General features: G+C 43.4%; 1 protein-coding gene across 1 annotated transcript in view; it reads right to left on the bottom strand.

Moving 5' to 3' along the window:
- LOC138852951 (protein Skeletor, isoforms B/C-like) overlaps window positions 1–19,902 on the bottom strand; it is a 399,531-nt gene extending 379,629 nt beyond the window's left edge. Inside the window, exon 1 of the mRNA XM_070086828.1 lies at window positions 19,756–19,902. Coding sequence (XP_069942929.1) covers window positions 19,756–19,807 — 52 coding nt within the window. The 5' untranslated portion in view covers window positions 19,808–19,902. The remainder of the gene's footprint in view (window positions 1–19,755) is intronic.
- Window positions 19,903–22,779: the final 2,877 nt, after the last annotated feature.

Genomic DNA, 22,779 nt, shown 5'->3' with positions numbered 1-22,779 from the left:
AAAGCAACGCACCATACACTGACACTTGTGGTGTCAGTAAAGCAACACACCATACACTGACACTTGTGGTGTCAGTAGAGCAACGCACCATACACTGACACTTGTGGTGTCAGTAAAGCAACACACCATACACTGACACTTGTGGTGTCAGTAAAGCAACGCACCATACACTGACACTTGTGGTGTCAGTAAAGCAACACACCATACACTGACACTTGTGGTGTCAGTAAAGCAACGCACCTTACACTGACACTTGTGGTGTCAGTAAAGCAACGCACCATACACTGACACTTGTGGTGTCAGTAAAGCAACACACCATACACTGACACTTGTGGTGTCAGTAAAGCAACGCACCATACACTGACACTTGTGGTGTCAGTAAAGCAACGCACCATACACTGACACTTGTGGTGTCAGTAAAGCAACACACCATACACTGACACTTGTGGTGTCAGTAAAGCAACACACCATACACTGACACTTGTGGTGTCAGTAAAGCAACACACCATACACTGACACTTGTGGTGTCAGTAAAGCAACGCACCATACACTGACACTTGTGGTGTCAGTAAAGCAACGCACCATACACTGACACTTGTGGTGTCAGTAAAGCAACACACCATACACTGACACTTGTGGTGTCAGTAAAGCAACGCACTATACACTGACACTTGTGGTGTCAGTAAAGCAACGCACCATACACTGACACTTGTGGTGTCAGTAAAGCAACACACCATACACTGACACTTGTGGTGTCAGTAAAGCAACGCACCATACACTGACACTTGTGGTGTCAGTAAAGCAACGCACCATACACTGACACTTGTGGTGTCAGTAAAGCAACGCACCATACACTGACACTTGTGGTGTCAGTAAAGCAACGCACCATACACTGACACTTGTGGTGTCAGTAAAGCAACGCACCATACACTGACACTTGTGGTGTCAGTAAAGCAACGCACCATACACTGACACTTGTGGTGTCAGTAAAGCAACGCACCATACACTGACACTTCTGGCTTGCTACCTGCTGACAGTAGTTCCTGAGAGCAAGACACGTGTCCAAGATCACGAGAGGGATACGCTAAGATCAGGATATGGGAAGAGGCTCGACTCATTCGTAAACATTTGCCACATGTCATTTCAGTAGTGTACAACACCTACCAGTCACTGGCGACACGTTTCGCCCGCATAGAAGGCTTGTTCAGGCGGATACTGAGGTGCACATAGTACTAGGGAGAAGGAGACGCAGGTGTTACACATATCTTGTTCATTAAACATATCTTGAAGGCACATGTGTCTGAAACACACGTACCAAAGGTGACACCTGTGGCATCTGTTACAACTGTGGCACCTGTGGCATATTAAGGTTGTTTACAGATAATAACAATCAGAGAAGGTTAAGTAGTAGGTAAATATGTTCCCCTCTAGCTGTACCGCCCTCCCTCTCTCCCTCCCTCACTACTCACTTCCCTACCTCCCTCCTTCCCTCCTTCCTTCCATCCATCCTTCCCTTCCTTCATTTCTTTCTTCGTGCATCTAACACCATCCTTTCATTTCCTCCCTCCATTCTTTACCCCCCCTCCCTCTTTCCTTGCTTCCAACCCTTCTTCCCGTCCCTCCCTCCCTCCCTCTCTCTCCCTTAAAGAGCAGGACAACAAACATCAGCACGTCTGGAGCACAACAGGAGGGAGGGAGGAAGGGAGGAAGGGGGCTGGTTAGGGAAGGGAGAGGTCTCAAGGGAGGGATTGAGAAGAGGATTTTGACGCTTGTTGAGGTGCGTCGAGGGAGGGAAGGAGGTAGGGAAGGAACGAGGGGAGGGAAGGAACAAGGGGAGGGAGTAGTTGAAGAGGGAGACAGGATGCTTTCTCTCTGATTGCTTCTCAACCATCAACAGCGTCGCCGCCGCAACCGCAACGGCCGCACTGCTGTGGTGATTTGCCGCCTCTGCAGCGGCTGTTGCAGCCGCCGCTATGCAACCACCTTTAGCCGTAACTTTCGTTTTCTTCATTGTTACATCATGTAAGTTTCTGCAGCAACCCATTTTAGAGGGATGAAGCCACTTCTGAAACCAATATTTCAGAGTGAAGCTACTTCTAAAAGCAGTATTTTAAAGTGTATACCTGGATTATATGTGGAGAGGATTCCACAGGTCAACGCCCCCATGGCCTGGTCCATGACCAGGCCTCAGAGTGGATCAGGGTCTGATCAACCAGGCTGTTACTACTGGCCACACTCAAGCCATCATATGAGCCACAGCCCGGCTGGTCAGGTACTGGCTTTCGGTGTCTGTCCAGCTCCCTCTTGAAGATATCCAGGGGTCTATTCTAGAGCAAATCGTTAAGTATATATACATATTGCTAGATATAAATTGCTAGACATCTTGTTAGTTGGAGAATGGATGTGAAGTTCCACTTATGGTTCTCGGTAAAGTGTATGGTAGAGTTATTATTGAAAGAAATAAGTACAAGACAGAGCGCAGAATCACAGATGAACAAGGAGGCTTTAGGAAGGATAGGGGTGTGTAGACCAAGAGGTTTTGTTGCACTTATGAATTTGGACATGGCATATGATAGGGTGGAAAGGGGAGCAACGTGGCAGATGTTGCATATGTACGGAATGGGTGGTAGGTTACTGAAAGCAGTGAGGAGTTTTCACGAGGATAGTGAGGCTCAGGTTAGAGAATGTAGGAAAGAGGGAGATTATTTCTCAATAAATGTAGGCCTTAGACAGGGATGTGTGATGTCACCATGGTTGTTAAATATATTTATAGATGAGGTTGTAAGAGAGTTGTGGGATTACAAGGTAAAGAATCTAACACAAAGTGGGAGTTGTCACAGTTGCTTTTTGCTGATGACACTTTACTTTTGGGAGACTGTGAACAGAAGTTGCAGAGGTTAGTGGATGAGTTAGGAAGGGTATGTAAAAGAGGGAAATTAAAAGTGAACATAGGAAAGAGTAAGGTGATGAGGATAAAAAATTAGATAATGAAAGAATGGATATCACATTGGAGGGAAGGAATATGGAGGAAGTTAATGTATTCAGATACTTGGGAGTGGACTTGCCAGCAAATGGGTTTATGAAAGATGAGGTGAATCACAGAAATGATGAGGAAAAAAAAGGTGAGTGATGCACTGGGGAGTCTGTGGAGACAAAGAACATCATCCATGGAAGCAAAGAAGGGAATGTATGAGAGTATAGTTATACCAACGCTCTTATATGGATGTGAAGCATGGGTGGTGAATGTTGCAACAATGAGGAGGCTGGAGGAAGTGGAGATGTCATGTCTGAGGGCAATGTACGGTGTGAATATAATGCAGAGAATCTGTAGTCTGGAAATTAGGAGGAGGTGCAGGATTACTAAAAGTATTATCCAGAGGGCTGAGGAGAGATTGTTGAGATTTTTCGGACATACAGAGAGAATGGAGGGTGTATAAATCTGTAGTGAAAGAAAGGCGGGGTAGGGGTCGGCCTATGAAAAGTTGGAGGGAGGGGGTAAAGAAGGTTTTGTATGCGAGGGTCTTGCACTTCCAGCAAGCGTGTTAGATAGGAGTGGAGACAAATGGTTTTATGACTTGACTGGCTGTTGGAGTGTGAGCAAAGTAACATGAAGGGATTCAGGGAAACCGGCAGGCCGGACTTGAGTCCTGGAGATGGAAAGTACAGTGTCTGCACTCTGAAGGAGGAGTGTTAATGTTGCAGTTTTATAACTGTAGTGTCAGCGCGCCCCTGGCAAGACAGTGATGGAGTGAATGATGGTGATAGTGTTTTTTTTTTGGGGGGGGCGGTCACTCTGCCTAGGTGGGAAACAGCCGATGTGTTGAAAAAAAAATGATGAAAAATAATAATCATAATCATTATAACATAAAAAATATAATAAAATATAATATATAATAATATAAAATAATATAAAATAATAATAATAATAATAATAATAATAATAATAATAACTACAATAACAAAATTATGGTGGGAGTTCCATTTGTTGCAGCAGAAACAACGTAGCAACAGGCGCTATTAGTTACCATGACAGGTAGTACAAGGTTGTGGGAAGGGAGGGGGACACCGCCCCCCCTGTTGTGTCCGCGAGGGAGAGGGGAGAGTAAGGGTACAACAGGGTGAAAATTACATTGAGCTCGATTTAATTGGTGGAGTCCCCTGTGGTAATCTCATTTACCAGGGGGGAGGGAGGGGGAAGGAGGGGGCCGAGAGGTGACACAGGTGAGTATTGGGGGGGAGGATGGGTGAGCCAAGTGGTGGGGGAGAGAAGGGGAAGAGATCACTGGCAGAGACAAAAGAAGGGGAGGAGGAGGAAAAGGAGAAGGATGAGGATGAGGAGGAGACGGAGAAAGAGGAGGAAAAGGAGGAGGAGGAGGAGGAGGAGGACAAGGAAGAGAAGGAATTAGGTTAAGTCGCATATGGTTCTATTTTTTTCCCTCTGACAGCTCCTTGAAACCTCCCTTGAAACCCATTTGAAAACCCTTTGAAACCTCTTGAAATTCCCTTTAAAAAACCCTTGAAACCCCCCTTGGAACTCCCTTGGTTGATCAGTGTAACTACAAATTTGCTGACATCATTGGAACTAATCACATTTATTTCCAGTTATCTCCCCGTCCAGCATAAGTAACTGACTACTCTCAGTATCAGCTATCGTCAGTATCTTCTTGTTATCGTCAGTATCATCTTGTTATCGTCAGTATCAGTTATCAGGTACTAGGTTGGTAGACAGGAGTCATCCTGGGAGGTACTGACCTACTGTCCACTGAGAGTGACATGGTGACCAGTTATATGTTCTGCACTCTGACACGTCAGATGACAGGTACTAGATCTTTCTGTCTCACCAACACGTAAGATGACAGGTAAATCATACAAACTTCTAACTTCTACTTACATTCACTATACACAAACCTTTCCTTACATATGTAATTCTTAATAGTTCTTCCGGAGGGACCATAGCGAGACGTCCGCACAGGACAGATGATGAGCGACGCCCCCCACCCAGGGAGGCCAACGCCGGGTCACCATCTGGAAAAGATTCGGGCCGGGACAAGACCGGCCAACCTACTACTACTACTACTACAACTAGTAGTAGTAGTAGTATTAGTAGTAGCAGTAGTTCTTAATCCTGTAATATTTGTACCTCAGGAAGCCTGGTGTGAGACCAGGTCCTGGGGAAGATCATCCCCAGAACTCCTAACATCCTACATCCTTACGTCACTAACCCGCCTCCGTCCACTTCCCCTCCAACTTTTCATTCTTTTCTTTTTAATTATAATAATAATAATAATCCAACTTTTCCTTGTCAATACTCCATTTTTTAATGTGAATAATATATACATATATATACATATACATATACACACAAACAATATCATTTTACGGTTAGTGTAAAAACAAAAATTACGATTATAGCAAAATTTCATTATAATTTTCGTTTTTTTTTTTGTGTGTGTAAAAAAATTGTTGATTATGAAATTATTGACTCAGTGAAAACTGACTCTCTTACTTCTCCAGCTCCGTCATCATCCACTTATTTTCACTTCTCCCTCTCTCCACTCTTTAACCCTCTACCCCTTCACCACCCCTTCCCTTCCTCCCCTTCCCTTCCTTACCTTCCCATGCTCCTCCTTCCCTTTATCCCCCTTCCCTTCCTTCTTTGCTCTCCTTCCAAAAGTATTTGACTCTCCTGATGGCCCTCTCCGTTCCCCCCCCCCTATCTTTGTTATACCCCTTCATGAAACTTCCTTCCCTCCCTCCCTTCCTTCCCTCCCTCCCTTCCTTCCTCCCCTTCCTTCCTTCCTCCCCTTCCTTCTCCCCCCCCACCCTTGAAAGAAATCTTCTCTATGCTACCCTTTCTCCCTTTCTCTCTCCACTTACCTTTCCACTTTCCCCTCATTACCCCTTCAAGGGACATTTCCAGTGTTCCCTTTTCCCTCTCTTTTCCCCCTCTATCTTCCCTCATTCCTCTTCATCAGACCTCCAAGGAACATTTCCCCTCCTTCCCTACCTTCATCCATTTTCCCCTCACTATGCCCTCACTTCCCTTCATTACCCCTTCAGCAGACCTCCCCCGGTCCTCCCAACCTCATCACACCTCCAAATTTATCCTTCCCACCCATAAAACCTACCTTTTTTATACATATATATATTCCCTCCCAGGTCCTCCTCAACCACCCCAACCCCTTCCCTACCTCTCCCCCACCTCTACCCCTCCCCTACGTCTCCCCACCTCTACCCCTCCCCCACTACTCTCAGCAGTACAATTGGTGAAGGAGACTTCGAAACGGTGCGGCCTAATCCAATTTCAGACTGGCGATGATATCGCCAGAAGCTTCGGTAAGTTGAGAGAGAGTGAGAACCTCCGTGTGTGAAGGGGCAGGGGAGGAGGGGAGGGGCAGGGGACAGCTTTCTTCCCCCACCTCTTCTTATCTCATGAGAATCGCCAGGATTGGGAATGGGTGGGAATGGGGTGGAATTGATAGTGAGGCGGTGAGGATATTGGCTCCTCCCAAGACGAGGCTGAGAAGAAAATAAAGAGGTGGGGGATATATTATCGTGTGATTACGTGTTTAATGGGATGGTTGGGAAGGAGAGCGAGGGAGGGAGAGAGAGAGAGGGAGGGAGGGAGGGAGGGAGAGTAGGGGAGAATAGAGAGAGGGATGTAGCAGTGAGGGAAGAGGAAGAACGAGAGAGGGAGAAGAGAGAAAGGAATAAGAGTGTAGAAGGAAGGAATGGAGAGAGAGAGAGACAATATGGCTTGGGGAAGGTGTGAAGAAAATGTGGAATGTTATTCATAAAGTCAAATATTTCTTATAAGATGAACGTGGCCCGTCAGGGGTAACAGTAATATGGAATACATCAATGGTAATGTCAGTAATATCAATATTAATATCAATATTATCAATATTAATATCAATAATAATCATGTAATAATATCAATATTATCAATAATATCAGTATTAATATTAGTATTAATATCAATATTGTCAATAATATCAGTATTAATATTAGTATTAATATCAATTATATTAATATCAATATCATGAATGATATTGATATTAATATAATTGATAGAGGTGTCTGTCTCTCCTGTTCTCCTCAGTTCTTCATCTTTTCTCATCAGAGGAGACTTTTGCCTCCTCACTGCACCTACTGTCACCCTGCAGTCCAGGGGAGTGATTAGTGCCGGGTTCCTGCAGTCTGGTGAAGACTTTGTCATAGTCTGGCTTACTGTGTCAAGTGGTGCTCCATGCCAGGGACGCATACTGGACCTATCTTTTTTCCACTCCCAGTCCTCGGTTCATGGCGTGGTTCCATATGAGAGAGAGAGAGAGAGAGAGAGAGAGAGAGAGAGAGAGAGAGAGAGAGAGAGAGAGAGAGAGAGAGAGAGAGAGAGAGAGAGAGAGAGAGAGAGAGAGAGAGAGAAATTTCAAATGGGCTGATAAAGGTAACATCTCTTAGCTTGTAAATAAAATTAGGAACCTAAACCTAATATTGTAAACCCTATGTAAGAGAGAGACAGACAAAGAGAGATAGAGACAGACAAAGAGAGAGAGAGAAAGAGAGAGAGCCGGATGGGAATGGTATGTTTTTTTTTTTCTTCCAACTAGACGGGTTGCACGAAGTTGTGATTGATCTTGTATAATTTTGCAGTATGACCTGTACAGACCATATTCACGTTAGTGAGCACTTACGCAGGTGACAATCATCTTTACCAACCTCCTCCCGTGGCCTTGGCTCCGTCTCCACCTATTGGACAACCTCAATTAATGGCCAGCCAGTGACATCGTAGCAATCTTGACACCCAGACTACGTTTATTTTATTAAGAGAGATTCGTCGCCTAGTGGAAAGCCACAGAGGCCAGGACGCATTTTCCCCAGTACATCCACAATGACGTGCTGCTGCTTCCTCTCCTCCGCCTCCTCCTCCTCCTCCTCCGCCTCCGCCTCCTCCGCCTCCGCCTCCTCCTCCACCTCCGCCTCCGCCTCCGCCTCCGGTTAAGAACTAAACTTTTACCTAATCCGCTTATTTTTCTTTGCACATTAAGTTTGTTTAATAAAAGTTCTTAAAATGATCACATAATTTGACCTTTTCTCTTCATTTGTCAATGAGAAATTTGCTAATTTTATTAATATTTTCCAAAGGGACTTCAAAAGCTCTCTTTTTCCCCTGACAATATCAATATTAATATCGATATTAATATCAATATTGATATTAATATTAACATTAAAAACATATATCAATATTAACTTCCAATATGAATATTAATATCGATATTAATAGCAGTATTAATACCAATATTAATACCAAATGAAGCTATATCACAAACTTCAATACAAGTGTTTTAAAATAATGGACCCAATTTGAATATATATTGCTTTGAGATTGGGTCCATCATTTTAAAACACACGGTGTAATATAAAGACGTAACAGTAGTGACAGTAACCACAGTAAGTGGTAATTCAAACAACATTTTCTGTAGTTTATAAACAACAGTATCAGTTGTATTATTAATAACAGCAATAATGTTTTCAACAATAGTTTTAGTAGCAATAATAGCGGGAGTAAAAATTGTGTCTGTGCTCTAATCTGTGTAGAGCCTTTTCAAGTAATGTTTCCCTCTGTGTAGAGCTTTATCAAGTTATGACTTGAGGGTACCATCATGCAGGTCATGGTACCATCATCATATAAATCATGGTACACCATAGATCACGGTGTAATCACCACAGACTATGGCACACAGACCATGATACCACTTCACCACCACGCAGACCATGGTACCACTACCACCACCACACAGATCATGGTACCACCACATACAAAATGGTACCAGCAGCAGCAGGACACCTTACCCTAAACAACACAAAGAACATCCGTCAACAACGAGGTTCAGGCTCGTCTACTCTCATAGCACAACGAACCCAAACTCATTCGCTCCACTGACAGAGGAGGGTTCAGCACTCAGTCGAAAATCCGTGCTCGCAAAAAATAAGAGAACACACGAATTTCTCAGACCTCTTGAGGAAGGTCAAAAGTAATTTCTTCAAAAGTTGTTAAGAACATCAATCTGGGATAGTCTGGGATAGGTCAAACTCTATGTTGCTTGGGTACGGGGATAGGAGGAGCCTCCAGGGGGTCGAGTCCTCAAAGAAATTATTTTAGGATATATGCTGTTCCTGCGGCACAAGGAATGCGGGGGCGTAGCTTGAGTTAGTTCATTAATCCAAAGGTAACGCGAGGAGAAAGAACTGGGGGGTCAGTCCCCCGGACTCTCACTCTGGCCCAGCTATTATTATTATCATTATTATTATTATAACTACTACTACTGTTATTATTATTATTATTGTGGAGGCAAAGAACTTTGTCCTTGGAAGCAAAGAGGGAAATGTAGGAGAGTATAGCATGGGTGATGAATGTTGCAGTGAGAAGAAGGCTGGAGGCAGTGGAGATGTCATGTCTGAGGGCAATGTGTAGTGTAAATATTATGCAGAAAATTCGTAGTTTGGAAGTTAGTAGGAGGTGCGGGAATGCCAAAACTGTTGTCCAGAGGGCTGAGGAGGGGTTGTTAAGGTGGTTCGGACATGTAGAGAGAGTGGAACGAAACAGAATGACTTCGAGAGTATATAAATCTGTATTGGAGGGAAGGCGGGGTAGGGGTCGGCCTAGGAAAGGTTAGAGGGAGGGGATAAAGGTTTAGTGTGCGAGGGGCTTGGACTTCCAGCGGGCATCCGTGAGCGTATTTGATAGGAGTGAATGGAGACAAATGGTTTTTAATACTTGACGTGCTGTTGGAGTGTAAGTAAAGTAACATTTATAAAGAGATTCAGGGAAACCGGCAGGCCGGACTTGAGTCCTGGAGATGGGAGGTACAGTGTCTGCACTCTGAAGGAGGAGTGTTAATGTTGCAGTTTTATAACTGTAGTGTAAAGCATCGCTCTGACAAGACAGTGATGGAGTGAATGATGAAAGTTTTTCTTTTTTGGGCCACCCTGCCTTGGTGGGAGACGGCCGATGTGCTAATAAATAATAAAATTATTATTTTTATTATTATTATTATTAGTAGTAGTAGTAGTATTATTATTATTATTATTATTATTATTATTATTATTATTATTATTCGTTGATCTTAGGTCCATTCCTGGTTTTCAAGATCTCTCTTTTCCCACCAACCTCTTCCTTTCCCCCCTCTTCCTACCCCATTACGTCCCCCCCCACTTCCATCACCCCGCTTCCCCCACCACCACATTATACAACTTTCTCCCAGCAGTTATACTTTTCAACTTTGAGGAGAAAAAAAATAAATTTTTTGATGATAGTGATGGGGAAGAGATTTTTGTCCCCCTTTACACCCCCTCTTTCCCCTTGCCCCCTTCCCCTTTAAACTCTCTGGGTCCCTGTCTAACATATGCATAAAAACCCAATCCATTAATCTTGTAAGAGTTGTCTATATAAATTTATGCCCATAGAAAGGGGGAAGGGGAAGACGAGGAGGAGGTGGAGGGGAGGGGAGGGGAGGGGGAGGGGAGGGAGGGTAAAAGGAAGCAAGAGTAATAAAGAAGGAAGAAAATAATGAACCAGAAATGAATAATATATATATATATATATATATATATATATATATATATATATATATATATATATATATATATATATATATATATATGTCGTGCCGAATATGTAAAACTGGTCAGTTAGCAAGAACTCGTTTAAAATTATACGTTTAAAGATATATTTTTTTCATTAATGTTAATGTAAAAATTTTTAATTTTGCTCCAAAAGAATCTTAGAAAACTTACCTAACCTTATTATAACAAGAACAATTTATTTTAGCCTAACCCAACTAAATATATTTTAGAATTGTTTACAATAATTTAATACTAAACAAACACAGTGAAATGTATTTTTTCGTTAGGTTCAGAATGATTTTGGGGAAATTATTGCATACACAAATTTTAACTTGTCTTATATGGCAAGATGAGCGTTGCTATTTAAGCCAAGATCGCAAGTTCTGCCTATTCGGCACGACATTATATATATATATATATATATATATATATATATATAGGTTGTATAATTCTCGTGGATAATTTTAAACCTCTAAATTATGTAGAATAATCTTGTTGCACTTCTTGTTAATTATTCGCCTTGTCACCCGCCATTAATTATACATCCTGAAATTATCTTATCACTCTCCTATAATCTAAATGCAATTATATTCTGCAAAAAAAAGAAACTCGCTTAAAATAATTGAACTAAAAACTAGTGAAAGTGGTTTTTCCAGATGCTAGTTATAGCTAGTTATAGATTATATATAGTTATATACATATTTATAGCTAGTTATAGATAATTATAGTTGTAGATAGTTATAGTAGTTATAGCTAGTTACAGATAGTTATAGCTACTTAGGCAGTTATAGCTATTTATAAATATACCTATTTATATAGCTAGTTATTACTAGTTATAGATAGTTATAGTTGGTTACAGAGGCTATGTTTATAGTTATAATTAGTTATAGTTCTAGCTAGTTATATAGTTAGATATAGATAACTATATATGTAGATACTAATAGTTATAGCTAATTATAGTTAGTTACAGCTAGTTATAGATAGCTATACGTAGTTATAGCTAGTAATACCTAGAAAAGGAATTATCTTTCGAATCAAATCGTAGAATTCTGAATTATTCTCCAGTATAATTAATGAGGTGTGAGAGGACCATGACTCTCCTGGCGACGATTATACCAGTGATGATTATACAGTCTCTCTATAACAACGCAATACTATATGCATGGGCAGGATGATGGGAGGTAATGTGGATTTTGATTTGAGGACATGGGAGGCCAGGATGCGCAGGATACGGGTCATACGAAAGACACGGGGTCAGGATACGTAGGTTACGGGTCAGGATACCTAGGTTACGGGTCAGGATATTTAGGATACGGGTCAGGATTCGCAGGACTAGGGGGGTCAGGATGCCCAAGACATGCGGTCAGGATACGCAGGACACGGGAGGTTATCCTACGTCAATGGCGTCAATCCCTTTATGAAAACATCGATTCCTGGCGTATGTGCGTTACTTTCTCCCCTTTCCCTTCCAATTCCCCTTCTCTTAACCCCTCTACCCCCCTCCCCCTTACGATAGCCTTGTCTAGACGCCCACGTAAATCCCCCCTTCCGCGTCTACATGGAATATCTGATGTGGTGGTGGTGGATAGGGGGTGGTGATCAGGGGGAGGTAGTCAGGGGGTTGTGGTCAGGAGGTGGTGATCAAGGGGAAGTAGTCAGGGTGTGGTGGTCAAGGGGTGGAGGAGAGGGAGTGATGGTGATGGTGGTTGTTAGGGGGTGGTGGTGGTGGTTAGAGAGTGGGTGGTGGTGGTGGTGGTGGTTGTTAGGGGGGTGTTGGTGGTGATGGTTATTAGGTGGTAATTTTCTAGATCAGATTTAGCCTCCGAAATCACTAGTTTATTGTTCACTTCATATACATCCTGTGGATGGCAGCACAAGATCATATGGATACACAAAAGGCCTATTAACTAGGCCTCAAAAGGATTTACAGAAGAACATCTGGGTTTATGTCTACAGTTTACTTATCTATTACAAGCAAATTTAGTAAATTTATTTAATATATTTGGTATCTAATCTTTAATAATAAGATGTCTTGACATATTACATTGGTTACTGTCCTGTCCATCTCTATTTTCCTCAGTAAGTGGACCTTTAAACACAGTGTTCAAGATAGTGACCACAGGACTGTGTCTGCCACACTGCCACAAGTACTTATAACTGAGCCTGGCTACTACAATATCAGCCAGTGTTCACATTGGAAGTTACTCCATAAACGTACTTATCTTCATTCATGTTATCATAGCGGGTTTTAGATCTACTCAGGCTTCTAACTACATTCATATAAAATCTGGTTCCATTATTCACATTTCTCCTCATATTATTGCTAATGCTACACACATACACACACACACACACACACTAGAGTTATATTTTCCCTTTTCCTTCAGGGTAATTTGTTTGACTACCTTATCAAGTCCGTCATGAGGGAGTAATCCAGTGTGTGACGGGATCCATAAAGCTTGTACACTCCTCTTTCCTCTGAGTTTTAGTAGCTACATCTTTCTTCTGCAATGAGCATGTTGCTAGTTATTATGCGAGTCAAGAGCCTTCAGTGTACCAGTGGCGCCCCTGCTTTTCAGAAAGCGAAGACTAAAGACCGAAACAGACCAGAAAGTGAAGACCACATGACCAAAAAGGCTCCAGTTAGTGGGTCAACACAAAATCGAGAGAAAGAGAGAGAGAGACCAGCTTCGGGAAGGCCTCGTTCATAAGACCAAGCGCTCCAGTAATTGGACCCCGTCATTCCAGAGACCCATCTCCGGGGAAACCCACTTGACTTATTTTTTGACGAACAAAACACCGGATACTCTCTTTTCCTAGTGACAAATATATCGAAAAAAAATCTTGGTGTTAGTGATGTGATAAGCCACTGCTACGAAACCCTTAGTCATGTGGTCGAGGCTTCGAGCTGACTTAGCAAGCCACGGTGCAAGGCTGAAGACATTGCACATTCAGATGCTCCGAGGTGATCATATGGGATATGAATATTGTAACAGATTCATCCTGAGTGTGTGGGGAATGCTTGCTGCATATCTGAGTGTTTGGGAGAGGGCATGGAGCCCTCTCAGTGGGTACAGAACCCTCGCAGTGGGCAAACAGACCCTCTCAGTGGGTACAGAACCCTCGTAGTAGGTAAACAGACTCTCAGTGGGTACAGAACCCTCGCAGTGGATATAAACCCTCTGTGAGCAAACAGACCCTCTGAGTGGGTACATAACCTTTTCAGTAGGTATAGAGCCCTCTCGGTGGGTACAGAGCCTTCACAGTGTGTACCGAACCCCCTCTCACAGTAGGTACAGGGCTCTCGCAGTGGGTACATAGCCGTCACAGTGGGTACAGAGCTCTCTCAGTGGGAAACAGACCTCATTGGGTACAGAGCCCCTTGCAGTGAGTACGGAGCCTTCACAGTGGGTACAGAGCTCTCTCAGTTATATATAGAGCCCTCTTCCTATTGTATGTTATTCTTTGATCACTTGTTTGTTCTTCCTCTTCTATGTTATGTGATCTCTTGCTTGTTCTTCCTGTTCTGTCTTATTAAATTTCTTGCTTGTTCTTCCTGTTCTATGTTATTCTTTGATCTCTTACTTATTCTTCCTGTTCTATGTTATTCTTTGATCTTTTACTTGTTCTTCCTGTTCTATGTTATTTTTTGATCTCTTACTTGTTCTTCCTGTTCTATGTTATTCTTTGATCTCTTACTTGTTCTTCCTGTTCTATGTTATTCTTTGATCTCTTACTTGTTCTTCCTGTTCTATGTTATTCTTTGATCTCTTGCTTGATATTCTTGTTCTATGTTGATCTCTTGCTTTTTCTTTCTGTTCTATGATACTTGCTCTCTTGCTTATTCTTCCTGTTCTAAAACTTTTGTTCTTCCAGTTCATCCTGTTCTGTATTCACTGATCTCTCGCATATTCTTCATGTTCTTTGGCCAAATCCTGAATTTTTTTTCTTAAATGACATTTTTAAATCTTCCCTCCGTTATAATAACTTTCTTATACCAAGATAATATTGTACCAAGATAACCTTCTTGTACTAAGATAATATTGTACCAAGATAACCTTATTTTACTAAGATAATATTGTACCAAGATAACCTTCTTGTACTAAGATAATATTGTACCAAGATAACCTTATTTTACTAAGATAATATTGTACCAAGATAACCTTCTTGTACTAAGATAATATTGTACCAAGATAACCTTATTTTACTAAGATAATATTGCACCAAGATAACCTTCTTGTACTAAGATAATATTGTACCAAGATAACCTTATTTTACTAAGATAATATTGTACCAAGATAACTTTATTTTACTAAGATAATATTGTACCAAGATAACCTTCTTGTACTAAGATAATATTGCACCAAGATAACCTTATTTTACTAAGATAATATTGTACCAAGATAACCTTATTTTACTAAGATAATATTGTACCAAGATAACCTTCTTGTACTAAGATAATATTGTACCAAGATAACCTTATTTTACTAAGATAATATTGTACCAAGATAACCTTCTTGTACTAAGATAATATTGTACCAAGATAACTTTCTTATACTAAGAAAACTAACAATCTGGCCGGTGTTCTTTAAGACAACTTTCATATTTATTTTGGTATCATGTAGCAAGGACAGTCTCTCTCTCTCTCTCTCTCTCTCTCTCTCTCTCTCTCTCTCTCTCTCTCTCTCTCTCTCTCTCTCTCTCTCTCTCTCTCTCTCTCTCTCTCTCTCTCTCTCTCTCTCTCTCTCTCTCTCTACGTAGGAGTTATCTCTTTCTTCACTTTCCCCCAGGATGACTAAAGACCTGGGGAGACAATGATATCTCCAGTGGTGGTGGTAATATTACGCCACTGGAGATATCACCACGGCCAGGGGTATTTCCACCACCACTGATTATATTACCACCACCACTGATAATATTACCACCACCACTGATAATATCACCACCACCACTGGTATTATCACCACCACAACTGGTAATATCACCACCACCACTGGTAATATCACCACCACTGGTAATATCACCAGCACTGGTAATATCACCACCACCACTGGTAATATCACCACCACCACTGATAATATCAAAACCACAACTGATAATATTACCACCACCACTGGTAATATCACCACCACCACTGATAATATCACCACCACCACTGGTAATATCACCACCACCACTGATACTATCACCACCACTGATAATATCACCACCACCACTGCTAATATCACCACCACCACTTATAATATCACCACAACCACTGATAATATCACCACCACCACTGCTAATATCACCACCACCACTTATAATATCACCACAACCACTGATAATATCTCCACCACCACTGGTAATATCACCAACAGCACTGATAATATCACCACAACCAGTGGTAATATCACCAACACAACTGATACTATCACCACCAACACTGATACTATCATCACCACCACTAATAATATCACCACCACCACTGGTAATATCACCACCACCACTGATAATATCACCACAACCACTGATAATATTACCACTACCACTGGTAATATCACCACCACCACTGATAATATCACCACCACTGGTAATATCACCACCAGTACTGATACTATCACCACCACCACTGATAATATCACTACCACCACTGGTAATATCACCACCAGCACTGATACTATCACCACCACCACTGGTAATATCACTAACACAACTGATCGTATTACCACCACTGATAATATCATCACCACCACTGATAATATCACTACCACTACTGGTAATATCACCACCACCACTGGTAATATCACTAACACAACTGATTGTATCACCACCACCACTGATAATATCACCACCACCACCACTTATAATATCACCACCACCACTGATAATATCACCACCACCACTGATAATATCACCATCACCACTGATAATATCACCATCACCACTGATAATATCACCACCACCACTGGTAATACCACCACCACCACTAATACTATCACCACCACCACTGGTAATTTCACCACCACCACTGATACTATCACCACCACTGGTAATATCACTACCACCACTGACACTATCACCACCACTGATAATATCACTAACACCACTGATAATATCACTAACACCACTGGTAATTTCACCACCACCACTGATACTATCACCAACACTGGTAATATTACCACCACCACTGATACTATCACCACCACTGGTAATATCACCACCACCGATACTATCACCACCACTGGTAATATCACCACCACCACTGATACTATCACCACCACCACTGGTAAAAAGAGATTAAAAGAGACCCAGGTCCAGGACGAATCTTACCATTTTGTTCTGGGTGATTTGTCGTCTTTCAGTTTTTTTGTAAAGGCAGAGTACCATGAAGAGCAAACGTAATCCATATGACACTGTATAAGGGCTAGACATAGGGTCCTGTGAGCCTCAGTAGGTAGACACTGTGCTTGTCTGTAGAGGAACTTCTTCAGTCTGGCATTCGCTTTCTTTACCGCGTTGTTCCTTATCAATTCTCCTGACATGCATGTGTCATAGAGCATGCCCAGATATTTTACTGAGGAAACTGAAGTGATGGGTTTCCCATTACACCGGACATTAAAATTATTTACCCTTCTCAGTTTATGTTTCGTGACAAAGAGTATGGCTTCTGTTTTCCCGAGATGTAACGATAATTTGTTGTCTACTAACCATTTGCTGCAGGACTCTAGGACCCTTAACTCAACCTTGTAAAACCCTGTGTCAAAAAGAGAGGTGGATCAACTCCAACTCCTTGGATCAAGTGCTGTATTTTATAAGGCATCAGAAGGCAGAGTGTTTATTTCCACAGGCAGGATGCACGATTCAAGGCGGCTTGGAATGGCTTAAAATGGCTTGAAATTGCTTGAAAATGCTGGGAATGGTCTGGAATGTTTGAAATATCCTGGGCTTGGATTGGTCTGGAATGGCTTAGAATGGTCTGTAATGGTTTAGAATGACTTGAAACGGTCTAGAATGCTTTGGAATTATCTGTAATTGTTTAGAATGGCCTTGAATAGCTTGGAACAGATGTTACCAATTGGTAAGGGATGTCAGTAGGTAAGGGGACTCAGTGGGTAAGGGAGGTCAGTGGGTAAGGGAAGTCAGAGGGAAAGAGAGATCAGAGGGAAAGAGAGGTCAGAGGGAAAGAGAAGCCAGTGGGTAAGGGAGGTTAGTGAGTAAGGGAGGTCAGGGGGTAAGGGAGGTCAGTGGGTAAGGGAGGTCAGAGGGAAGTGAGTAAGCGAGGTCATGGGGTAAGAGAGGTCAGTGGGTAAGGGAGGTCAGAGAATAAGAGAGGTCGATGAGTAGGGGAGGTTAGTGAGTAAGGGAGGTCAGGGGGTAAGGGAGGTCAGTGGGTAAGGGAGGTCAGTGGGGAAGGGAGGGTAGTGGGTAAGGGAGGTTAGTAAGGGAGGTCAGGGGGTAAAAGAGGTCAGTGGGTAAAGGAGGTTAGTAAGGGTAGTCAGAGGGTAAGGGAGGTTAATGGGTAAGGGAGGTCAGTGGGTAAGGGAGGTCAGTGGGTAAGGGAGGTCAGTGGGTAAGGAGGGCAGTGGATAAGGGAGGTCAGTGGGTAAGGGAGGGTAGTGGGTAAGGGAGCTCAGTGGGTGAGGGAGGTCAGTGGGTAAGAAAGGGCAGTGAGTAAGGGAGGGCAGTGGGTAAGGGAGGGCAGTGGGTAAGGGAGGGCAGTGGGTAAGGGAGCTCAGTGGGTGAGGGAGGTCAGTGGGTAAGAAAGGGCAGTGGGTAAGGGAGGGCAGTGGGTAAGGGAGGGCAGTGGAAAAAGGAGGTCAGTGGGTAAGGGAGGGCAGTGGGTATGGGAGGGCAGTGGGTAAGGGAGGGCAGTGGGTAAGGGAGGTTAGTGGGTAAGGGAGATCAGGGGGTAAGGGAGGTAAGGGAGGTAAGGGAGGTCAGGAGGTAAGGGAGGTTTGTGGATAAGGGAGGTCAGGGGGTAAGAGAGGTTGGGAGGTAAGGGAGGTTTGTGGATAAGGGAGGTCAGGAGGTAAGGGAGGTTTGTGGATAAGGGAGGTCAGGGGGTAAGAGAGGTAAGTGGGTAAGGGAGGGCAGTGGGAAAGGGAGGTCAGTGGGTAAGAGAGGGCAGTGGGTAAGGGAGGGCAGTGGGTAAGGGAGGTCAATGGGTAAGGGAGGTCAGTGGGCAAGGGAGGTCAGTGGGTAAGGGAGGTCAGTGGGAAAGGGAGGCCAGTGGGTAAGGGAAGTCAGTGGGTAAGGGAGGTTAGTGGGTAAGGGAGGGCAGTGGGAAAGGGAGGGCAGTGGGTAAGGGAGGTTAGTGGGTAAGGGAGGTTAGTGGGTAAGGGAGGTTAGTGGGTAAGGGAGGTTAGTGGGTAAGGGAGGTCAGGGGGTAAGGGAGGTTAGTGGGTAAGGAAGGTCAGGAGGTAAGGGAGGTTTGTGGATAAGGGAGGTCAGGAGGTAAGGGAGGTTTGTGGATAAGGGAGGTCAGGGGGTAAGAGAGGTCGGGAGGTAAGGGAGGTCAGTGGGTAAGGGAGGTCAGTGGGTAAGGTAGGTCAGTGGGTAAGGGAGGTTAGTGGGTAAGGGAGGTCAGAGGGTAAGGGAGGTCAGAGGGTAAGGGAGGTCAGAGGGTAAGGGAGGTTAGTGGGTAAGGGAGGTCAGAGGAAAAGGGAGGTCAGTAGGTAAGGGAGGTCAGTGGGTAAGGGAAGTCAAAAGGGAAGGGAAATCAGGGGGACGATGGAGGTCAGGGGACTAGGGAAGCCAGGGTCTTAGGGGGGCTGGGCAAGCTAATTGATTATCTTAAGGGGGGGGGGTGTTCATGGAGGCTGTGATCTTACCCTCCCTCACTCAGTCTTTCTGACACAGACAGGTGTGTAAAACACCTGTCAGTGAGATACACCCGTCAAGCAGCCCACCTGACAGGTGTCTAGATGCCCGCACTAGAGAGGGTGAGGCTCCTAGACACGAGGGGTGGGTACTAGAAATACCCACCACCACCGCATCCTCGGAGATTTCAATGTTCCTCAACACGAGTACAAAATCCCCCGCGAGTGGACTCAAAGAAGGGGATTTAAACACCACGACTCTTTAAAAAGAGATTAGTAAATCCTTTTCCCAGGGATTAAAGAAAGAATGAGCTCAGGGAGTACTTACCGTGGAGGGTAAATCCTAGGAACGCAAGTATAATCACCCTGGGCCACGACATGATCTTAGAACTGAAAATTAGAGGAGCAAACTGAGTGCGTGTGAGCGCAGCTCTGAAGTACAGGCCAGGGCGCGTGTGTGACTGTGACGTCACCGCGCGCACCCTACCCTCACCTGCCATCCCTCGCCACACACCCAAAATATTCACCATTTTCCCCACCTCCCAGGCGGGTGTTACCCCATTATATCGACATGTGCCCAATCTCTCATTAGCTGTTTCAATCGTGTGTGTCGGGAAATTTCTCAAAAATCCTTTCAACACGAGAAAGATAATTGGAAATTTAGGAAGCTGTAATCTATGTCACTTTCTCCCTGCCATTGCCATGCGTAGATTTCTCATTTAAAATTTGATGTTCTCGGAATCAATAGGTCGGCCGATATATTTTTCCCATTGAAATACCGGCGGATTTGATCCACATGATTCGTGTAGAGATTCTCGACGTTCGATGTGTGGTTTACAAGAGGTCAAAAGATTCCAAGAAGTGTGCGCAAGTTGACAACTGAGAGGCACCCTTCCGGTTGTCATGTCGGCAATTTACGTGTTGGTTATTCCATGCATGGTGGCCATGTTGTTAGATTTCCTTCATGAGAATTATTGATCTTCAAGGTGCACCATATTGTGCACTGTTAATAAAAAAACATATTGAATCATCGTATATCCCGATAAAATTATTCGAAATGCGTGCGTCAATATACTTGCTTACATTCGTTTATCCCACGGTTAATGTGCCCAGTGAGATTACATACGCTTCTCTTTTTTAACATATAAACCGCTGATGAATGCGGAAAAATATATATACAAAAACACAATCAAAATTTATTAGGTGAAAAAAAAAATGTGAGGTTGGTGTGGCAAGACTGGCGTGACGTCACGAGGTAGGCCACGCCCCCTCACCTCCGAAAGACAGGAGGAACAAGTTTATATCAGACGTCAGAATAGGTCTCAGACCAGCATCTAAGTAGGTCTAGGACCTACATCTAAGTAGGTACAGCTTAGTAGGTCTAGGACTCATATCATAGTAGATCTCGGACCAGCATCTTAGTAGGTCTAGGACCAGCATCTTGGTAGGTCTAGGACTTGCATCTGAGTAGGTCTAGGATCTGCATCTTAATAGGGGTAGGACCTGTATCTTACTAGGTCTAGGACCTGCATCTTACTAGGTCTAGGACCTGCATCTCACTAGGTCTAGGATATGCATCTTACTAGGTCTAGGACCTGTATCTTAGTAGGTCTAGGACCTGCATCTTACTAGATCTAGGACCTGCATTTTACTAGGTCTAGAACCTGCATCTTAATAGGTCTAGGACCTGCATCTTAATAGGTCTCAGACATGTATCTTAGTAGGTCTAGAACCTGTGTCGTAGTAGATCTAGGACCTGTGTCTTAGTAGGTCTAGGACCTGTATCATAGTAGGTCAAGAACCTGCATCTTAGTAGGTCTAGGATCTGAGTCTTAGTAGGTCTAGGACCAGCATCTTAATAGGTCTAGGGCCTGTATCTTAGTGGGTCTAGGACCTGCATCTTAGGTCTAGGACCTGTTTCTTAGTAGGCCTAGGACCCACATCTTGGTAAGAGGTCTAGGGCCTACAACTTGGTAAGAGGTCTAGGACCTACATCTTGGTAAGAAGTCTAGGACCTACATCTTGGTAAGAGGTCTAGGACCTACATCTTGGTAAGAGGTCTAGGACCTACATCTTGGTAAGAAGTCTAGGACCTACATCTTGGTAAGAGGTCTAGGACCTACATCTTGGTAAGAGGTCTAGGACATACATCTTAGTAAGAGGTCTAGGACCTGCATCTTCATGATAGGTCTCTGGAAGTCAGAAATGTTTGTACAGTGTCAAGGTTCACCTCATCAATGCCAGCTCGTGGTCCTTACGTATGAACACAGTTGTTCTCGGAGAACAAAATACCTTGTCTCCCTTCCTTTCCTTCCTTCCTTCCTTCCTTTCTTCCCTTTTCCCTGCTTCTGCGGGTTTAGCGAATACGTAATAACGACGTGAAAGGGCTCGTTTTACGATAAGCACACACATACACACACACACACACACACACACACACACACACACACACACACACACACACACAGGCACAGAACGTTATATAAACACACAGAGAGTCTTTGAGTCAACCAAAGATGCAGAGGAAAAAGGTACAAGAGCATGGAAAAACTTTGGAAAGCGGAGGACACTGAGAAATGAGCAGACGAGAGGGAAATGAGTATGCAATGGTGAGAAGCTGTAGATAAAAAAAAAATCAGAAATAATGGCAACAAAAGTCAAGTCAGAACGTTAACAGAATGAGACACCAGGCAGCAAGACGGAAGAAAGATCTTAAGCTCACCCTGAAAGACTAAGTCCATGAGCAGCTGAACGAATGATTTCAAGACATGTTGTCACTGCAGTGACAACATCTGAGAGACACAGAGAAACACCAAACAATGGGTAATGGACACCTTGCACACAATAGACCAAAGAAGTGAAAACACTCTATGCTTGAGCTGGAGCCATCAAAGGCGGTGGGACTTACCAAGGTGTCACCGTGGTTTCTGAGAGAGGAAGCAGTAACACTATCGAAACCACCAGCTACGAATCAACATTTGCATCAACATATACGGTACAGTTAGCAGGGATCTGGAAGACAGTGAGTATTGTCTGTGTATTTATGAAAGGAGACAGGAAGCCTTGAACTACAGACCAGTATCAATAAACCACAGACCAGTATCACTGAGCCACAGACAAGCATCATTGAACCACAGACCAGTTACATTGTACCACAGACCAGTATCATTGTACCACAGACCAGTATGATTGCATCACAGATCAGTATCACTGAACCACAGATCAGTATCATTGTACCACAGACCAGTATCACTGAACCACAGATCAGTATCACTGAACCACAGATCAGTATCATTGAACCACAGACCAGTATCATTGAACCACAGACCAGTATGATTGTACCACAGTCCAG

Source organism: Cherax quadricarinatus, chromosome 19, assembly GCF_038502225.1.
Source record: "Cherax quadricarinatus isolate ZL_2023a chromosome 19, ASM3850222v1, whole genome shotgun sequence".
Classification (NCBI taxonomy): domain Eukaryota; kingdom Metazoa; phylum Arthropoda; class Malacostraca; order Decapoda; family Parastacidae; genus Cherax; species Cherax quadricarinatus.
This window is presented reverse-complemented; position numbering and strand designations above follow the sequence as displayed.